Below are 6,916 nucleotides of genomic sequence, written 5' to 3'. Positions count from 1 at the left end.
TTCTGTCACTGCTTACTTTTCAGTGTTCACTTGTTTAATAGCCACATACTATGAAAACATTTAAGGAGCATTACCGGATGAATTTCACTGTCTAAGTGCCCAACTTGCTTGAGCTCTCAATTTTCAACAAACAAAACAATCCTAGAACTGACTTGACACAAAGGCGGCTTTTTTTTTAAGCATAAGGAATTCTTGGTGTGTTATTGATCTCCTATTTTTTCCTGAGGTAGTTAAAAGATGAAGTATTTCTACGAAGGCACTAGAAGGCTATCAAGTGATTTAAATTCGCATACTTGAATTAACAAACACACACTCAAAGAAAAACAGAGACATGTATAAGGGGAGGCCAAATTGTTTTATTTAATTTTTTAGTGACCAATTGAATTTTTGGCAGAAAGCTCTGCTCTTTCCTTTTTTTTTTTTTCCTTGTTGGTTTTTTTTTTTTAAACTTTTTTAAAGAAATCAGCAGCGCTCAAATTGGTGGGTCGGAATTTTAGTCAAACTCCAGTTAATTTTAAAAACGAACAGATGAACAGGAATTCCAGATAGTTTCCAGAGCAGAGGGCAAAACTTCACATTTGTATGAAAATTCTGTGTTTATACTTGATTGGGAGACAGAATGTAAAACTATTGTCAGTAGTGCACGAATAGAACATTCACATTTGATCTGGAACCTTAATCAGAAAGCTGTACTCTCCTTCCAAAATTTTCATTACCTTGTGCAAAGCAAGTCAAGTCTTCATGTGTCAAGCACACACGTAAAATTGTCCATATTTTATATACAAGACATCTACCAATCAGGCAGTGCAAAATACATCCTTTCATAACAAAACTAAAATGTACCTCTCAAAGTATGAACAAGAATATACACATAATACAAGATGTACACTATTTACACAACCATAAAAAATATAATACAAGGATTTTTTTTTATGTGATTATAAGACTTGACAGTCTTTTGCAATTTTTGTTGCAACAAGGCATGTTTAAGTTTCCTGGATGGAGTTTTCTTTGCCAATTACTCAAGAGATCTTGGAAACTACGCTTGAACTTTTAGGAGAGTTTTCAAATGGACTGCCATCAACTCCCTGTTTTGGTCAGACAGTTCAGCTGTGCCACCCACCCAGTGGCTGGGAGGCTTTGGAAGGACACTGGGAGATGGTGGGTCACTGAACTTTGCCCCAGCGTAATTTTCTTTTTGGCTCACTTCATTTAGGGCAATAGGTTTCTTGGACTTGGCATTTCTGAAGTTTTCTGTGTTTTTAAGTGGCTTTTTCTCCTGCTTCTGAACTATTTCTGGCGACACAGAATCCTGCCAAAAGTTCTCTATCTTTTTCGCCGAGGCGATCTTCGTCACTGGCGTGTTACACTTACTCTTCTGCCTGTTAATCTTTGGTTGTTCACCCAGGTGTAAGCTGTGAACGGGCTGGCCGTAGGAGACGGCCGCCTTCTCTGTCTTTCCCATCTTGTTTTTTAAGAACTGCGGAGACAAAGAACAATCAAGTCAACTACGACCCCTCTCCTCCGCGCTCCCTCACCGCCCCCGACACTTACTGAAGGGCCGGGGGCCACCTCGGCAGGGGGAGGGGGTACCGAGAAGCCTTCTCCTCGCTATTTCTCGCTTATCCCACAGCTCATCCCACCGCTCGGCTGGCACCGGCGGCCTGAGGGCGCGGAGCCCCGCCGGCCGCCATGGGGCGCTGCGCGCCACGCACGTCCCGCCTTCGCGAGCGCGGGGCGGGGCTGGCGCGCGGCCAGCGGCAGGGCTAAATCCGGCTTGTTGCTGGGGCGCAGCGCCGGCCGCCCATTGGTGGGCGCCGGGCAGCCAATCGCCGCCCGCGGTTCTCCCTCAGCCCCGCCCCGTCCCAGCGTAACGGAAACTCTGCCGCCCCCCCCGCCCGGTCCCCCCCGCTCCGCTCTGAGGGGGCGCCCCGCTCGCTGTTCCCCCCCCACCCCGAGGGAAAGGGAAAACCGTCGGCCGGCTCGCCGGGCACCGGGAGCGGGCTGAAGTGAGGGGAAGTACCGCAGCCTTGTCTTTACCTCCTTCCTGAGGGGTTTGCCGGGCGCGGGTCTCGAGGGAGCAGGCGCAGGGGGCTCCGCCGGGGGGGCGTCCGTCACCAAGTCGGTTCCGAGCGGCGTCCGTCTCCCCAGCCCGGCGCGGTGCTGCTGGTACTGCTGGTAGCGGCTGGGCAGAAGCCCCGCGGGGCCGGGCCGGACCTTTCCCTTTCTCCGCCGCACCCTCTTCAGCGCGGGGCGGGCGCTGCCCCCCGGGCCCGCCAGGCAGCAGCTGGGCTGGTTCTCGCAGTTGCTGTCCCCGCGCCGGAGGCGCTGGAGCAGGGCGGAGGGCGGCAGCCGCCGCGGGTCTTCGGTGCCCGCCGAGATCCGAGCCAAGAAGGGCGGCGGCGCCGTGGTGGTAACCATGGTAGGACGTGGGTACCCAGAGTTGTGCCGGGGAGAGGGGTCAAGCCCAAGCAGGGACGAGCGGGTCGGGTTGCTGGGGAGGGTCTGCCCGGGCTTTGTGACGGGGTAAGGAAGTGGTGGCGCAACCAGAGCCGCCGCTAGGAGAACATGGCGGGGGAGTGAGGCGAGCCACCAGCAGCTCCCCGGTGTTGTTACCCGGGTGCGTCCCGCCCACTTCCGCCCCCGCGCCAACCGCCGTGCGCCGACGGCGCCAGCGTCGCCCCTCTCCGCCCCGCCCCGCCAATCGCGGCGGAGCGGCGGCCTCTCTGCCCTCGCTCCAGCCAATGGAAAGCGACACAAACACTCGGGGCCACGCCTCCCCTAGGGGCCGCCCAATCCGGGCAGGCCCGCCCCCGGTCTCCGAGTCACGGGCTCGCAGTGCGCGGCGGGCGGGCGGTGCGCCACCGGCCAATCGGGATGCGCACGGACAGCCGAGGCCGCGCCTCCCCGGGCCCCTCAGCCAATCGCGAGAGACGTAAACAGGCGTCGGCGCGCCCCCGGTGGGCGGCGGCAGCGGGCGGGCACGCGTCGCTCGCCATGGAGGAGCCGGGCCCGGTCGCCGCGCCGCCGGAGGGGCGGGGGCGGGACGAGCGGAGCCTGGAGGCGCTCAGCCTGGCTGGCGGCGGAGGGGCGGCGGTGCCGGGGCGGCAGCTGTCGGAGGGGCGGCGGGCGACGCTGGCCAGCGCCCTGGAGCTGGAGGGGACGGTGCTGCGCGAAGGGCGCCTCACCCAGTTCGTAGCCAACAACCTGGAGCGGCGGATCCGGCTGAGCGGCGCCCCGCGGGGCGAGTCTGCGGCGGGGGGCGGCGGGTCCTCCATCCCCGCCATCGACCCCGGGGCGCTGCAGGACGTGGTGGCCCTGGCCGGGCAGGTGGCGGCGCAGGTGGATGAACTGCTGCGGAACGTGCACTGCGGGCTGCAGGCGCTGACGGCGCTCAGCGTCGGCTGCATCCAGACCTACCGCGACGGCGTGGAGAGCCTGGGCGAGGCGGCCGACCTCAGCATCCGCGCCATGTACGCACTGGTGGCGCGCTGCGAGGAGCTGGACCGCGCCATGCAGCCCGTGCCCGCCCTGGCCAAGCGCATCCGTGACATGAAGGGCACGCTGGAGCGGCTGGAGGGGCTCTGCAAGTAGCTGCTCCCGCCGCCGCTCCTCCCGTGCCGGCAGCGGGGGCCTGGGGCTGCTGCTCTCTCGCTCCGGCGGCCCCCGCGGCTCACGGCGTCCGTAGCTCCCACCTGCACATCCTCGCTCGCTCTCCCCGTGCGTGACTCGCCGGCAGCAGTGGCCAGATCGCCGGTGTTGATCTGGACGAAGGGAAATTCTTGCGACGGACGAAGGAAAAAGTCCGGGTTGAAAACCGCGGGGTACATGGCAGATGGTGCTTTTTAGCTTCAGCTCCATTAAAGAATTTGGATTCCACATTCCTTACGCTTTCTATTTATTGAGAGCCAAGAGAAACTAACGAGTATTAATTAAAAGTAGCTCTTAATTTTTTAAAAAAATCAAATTCAAAATTCTTGTGAGTACCTGCTTGATGCTTACATGCATCTGTGATTATTTCTAGTTGATTTGGAGCCTGAAGAGTAATTCTCACCTATGTTTTTACAGCAAATAAACTCACTGAACACCACTGTTTCTTACAGGACACAGTTTTAAGATAAGAGTAAGTTTAGCAAAGACATTTGCTAAACATATAGCAAAGACATTTGTTTTCTGAGAAGAATATAAAGTCCATGGAAGATATTTGAGATTCAGATAAGAACAAATCATAAGCAAAGTTTTAAATAAAAGCTTTCAGATGAAATGTGCTTTGCCTCTTAATCTTTACAGTTTTCACAGTGTAAAAGTTTAAATGGCATCACTGTGAAATTATCCTGTTATTTTGTAGTTTGCTTTTTTGTTTTTTTGTTTTTTTTTTTTTTTTTTTTTTTTTTATTTCCAATTGGGAAAATATCTAATTACATGAGGAATAGGAGTACATGGTGACATTATGTGGGTGTATGACTGACATAAAATGACTACTTTGGAATAATTTATTTGTATAACTTGAAGCTTTTGTATACGAATCACAGTGTGCAGAAGTGGTTTTGCTATATCAGGGAGTTTTGAGGCAGTAAGAGGTTTTGCTATATCAGGGAGTGTTTCCTCTGAGACCTGAAAGTCCTCAATTCTCTACTCGCTAATGTTCCTATGTAAAAAGCCTCTTAGGTGATGCTCTTGGCAATCTGCTTGGGTCACAAATGTCCCTGTAACAAGATTTCAGCAGAAAAATGATCAATAATCTTATGTAAGTGTAATAGTGCTTTTGGTGACCAGTGGCTCCTAAAAACATTGGAATGAAGGTAGCCAGAAATACTGCTCTAGTCCTGTACCTGTGGTTGAAGAGCAGACATGTTTATGATGGGCAGAGCTGCTACTCCACCATAATCTCCTCAAAAACGCCAGGTGAGGGATGGACGCTGTGATACCCTGTGCTTCTGCACACAGACAATACTGAATTATAACAAAATAATTATTGCTAATGCCACCCTGCTTTGCAGGATTCCAGTCTCTGCCCTGTTTTGAGCCCCTTGTCATGGCCATGTCTTCCCATCAGCACTGGGATGTGTTTCATCTGTGGCCTTGTAGGCCTAGCAACGGGACAAGACTGGGATTGGGCTGTGCCAAGGTAGGGCTCTCTCTGGTGTTGTCTGCTCGGGAATAGCTGTGGCTCCAGGAGGGGACCAGAGGCCTAAGAGAAGTTAGGAGGAAGAAAAAGAACTGAACTGCTGCTGCTTCCCATGGGCCTAGAAGACACTAAAGATTACCTAATTCCACAGCAGCAGCTGCACTTTTAGTAGTTTTGTTATTCCTGGGAAAATTTGAACTCGTCTATTATGCATATGCAGCAGTTTTGCTAAGTGTGTTTGGTATACACCAAGAGCGAACACCAAAGGTTGATCTTGCACAATTTGTGAGTACTGTTGAAATGTACAGGAAAGACCTGCAAGCTTATTTGTGTAGCCACTTATGTACAGCTACTCCTCACTCATACAAGTTAAGGTGGAAGCCTTTAAAGTGTTTCAGTACACTCTTGGGGTTTGATAGTCTTTCATTTGCAGTCATCTTCATTCAATGCTAATTCCTTACTAAAATTGTTGAGTCTGTAGAATAAAGTTATTACTTTTATGTTTTTAATTGTTAGTGGTTAGTTGTTGTTGAGGTGTTTCACTTACTGTGTTTCTTATTTGGAAAAATAATTTGAAAGCTAATTTAAACTCTCCTTCTGCATCTGCACAGAGACCTTTTAATGTGATTGCAGAGCTGGTTTCAGTCTAGGTCCTCAGGCAATAATTTCTGACAGTGATGTCATTCATGTGATGAAAAAGGAATGACTGACTAGTGAATTGCAAGCATGAAGAAAGCAGTAATTATGCTGTTTGGGTTTGTTTTTTTAATATTTTTCTGAACACATCAGCTTTTTTTGAAGGGCAGATTTAACTGAACTTGTTGAAGTGACTCCTCCTGTTCCCTGGAGTCTGCCTTGTGCCTTTTCCGTCCCTGGGGTAGGCACAGCCAAATTTATGTCAGCCTGTTCTGTGCCCCTACAATTGGTATCGGTTGGTAACCTCATGGCTGCTGTAGTTCTCAGCCCCCCTGTCCATACCAGCCTCCATTGCTGCAGGAATGGTGACACTTGCCAGCGTCTGTCAGCGCAGCTCTGGTGGCAGCCCTGCCCTTGAAATCCCATGTGAATCCCTGTGAGCTATGTGCAGCTCTGTTGCTTCTGGTGAAGCTGGTCCTTCTGCAGCCGTAAGCTCCTGTGCTGCCCTTTAGATCCCAGTCCAGGCTTTCTTGTGCACATCCTGTGTTAATTCTAGCCCCTTCTAGCTTTTAGATGTTGAGAGTGAAAACTTACAAGTTCTTTTTGCCTTTTTTGCTTAGTCTGTGGGTGAGCAGTGTAAAACCACGTTTGGGTTTTCCAAGACCTTCAAATGGCTTGCCGTATTTTCTTGCTTAGTCACTCAGTGTTACAATTGCTCGCTTTCCTTTTCAGCTGCCAAGTGAACTTTCATTGTAACAAGATGGGCAAGGTCAGGGAAGAAAATTAACAAAATATAATGATGTGTGTTGCACTAATCGAAGCTGGATGCAGAATCATTTGCGGACTAGGAATGATTACTCTGAGAACCACCACTCCATTAGGAATTGGCTTAGTCTGATGATTTTTTTTTTTTCAAGTGTGAGGTCTGACTGTGGAAATCCTTTTTCTGATTAAGGTATGGTTGGTTCTGCTTCATTCAGTGCATTTTTAGTCTTCCTTCCTTTGTGAGGTTTTCTGTTCCCTGACTCTGATCCACTTCTATATCAGTGCTATTTAAAGAAGCTTTACCAGATAAAACCTTACTACAGCTGAGAAAAAACACGGTCACACAAAGCAAGAATTAACTTCACCAATACTTCACCTTTAAGACTT

The 6,916-nt window shown here is 50.9% G+C and overlaps 2 protein-coding genes across 2 annotated transcripts; one reads left to right on the top strand and one right to left on the bottom strand.

The window, feature by feature from the left end:
- Positions 1-411: 411 nt before the first annotated feature.
- PNRC1 (proline rich nuclear receptor coactivator 1) lies at positions 412-2,787 on the bottom strand. Its single transcript, XM_038133097.1, has 2 exons — positions 2,041-2,787; positions 412-1,480 (listed from the first exon to the last, which is right to left on the bottom strand). Exons 1-2 carry the CDS (start codon positions 2,419-2,421, stop codon positions 1,040-1,042), a joined length of 822 nt encoding a protein of 273 aa, XP_037989025.1. The 5' UTR covers positions 2,422-2,787; the 3' UTR covers positions 412-1,039.
- On the top strand, positions 2,420-4,264 carry BORCS6 (BLOC-1 related complex subunit 6). Its single transcript, XM_038132151.1, is given in 5 exon segments — positions 2,420-2,485; positions 2,532-2,603; positions 2,605-2,776; positions 2,779-2,857; positions 2,859-4,264. Coding segments are annotated over 5 exon segments (1,125 nt in total). The 3' UTR covers positions 3,595-4,264.
- Positions 4,265-6,916: the final 2,652 nt, after the last annotated feature.

The sequence above is a fragment of the Motacilla alba genome, chromosome 3 (assembly GCF_015832195.1).
Source record: "Motacilla alba alba isolate MOTALB_02 chromosome 3, Motacilla_alba_V1.0_pri, whole genome shotgun sequence".
NCBI lineage: Eukaryota > Metazoa > Chordata > Aves > Passeriformes > Motacillidae > Motacilla > Motacilla alba.
Note: the sequence above shows the minus strand (reverse complement) of the source record. Positions and strands in the feature narration are given on the sequence as shown.

Coding starts and splice junctions, on each gene's coding strand:
- PNRC1 (XM_038133097.1), bottom strand. CDS start 2,421: ATGGTTACCACCACGGCGCCGCCGCCCTTCTTGGCTCGGATCTCGGCG. Junction 1,481..2,040: donor GCAAACCCCTCAGGAAGGAG/GTAAAGACAAGG, acceptor TTGTCTCCGCAG/TTCTTAAAAAACAAGATGGG.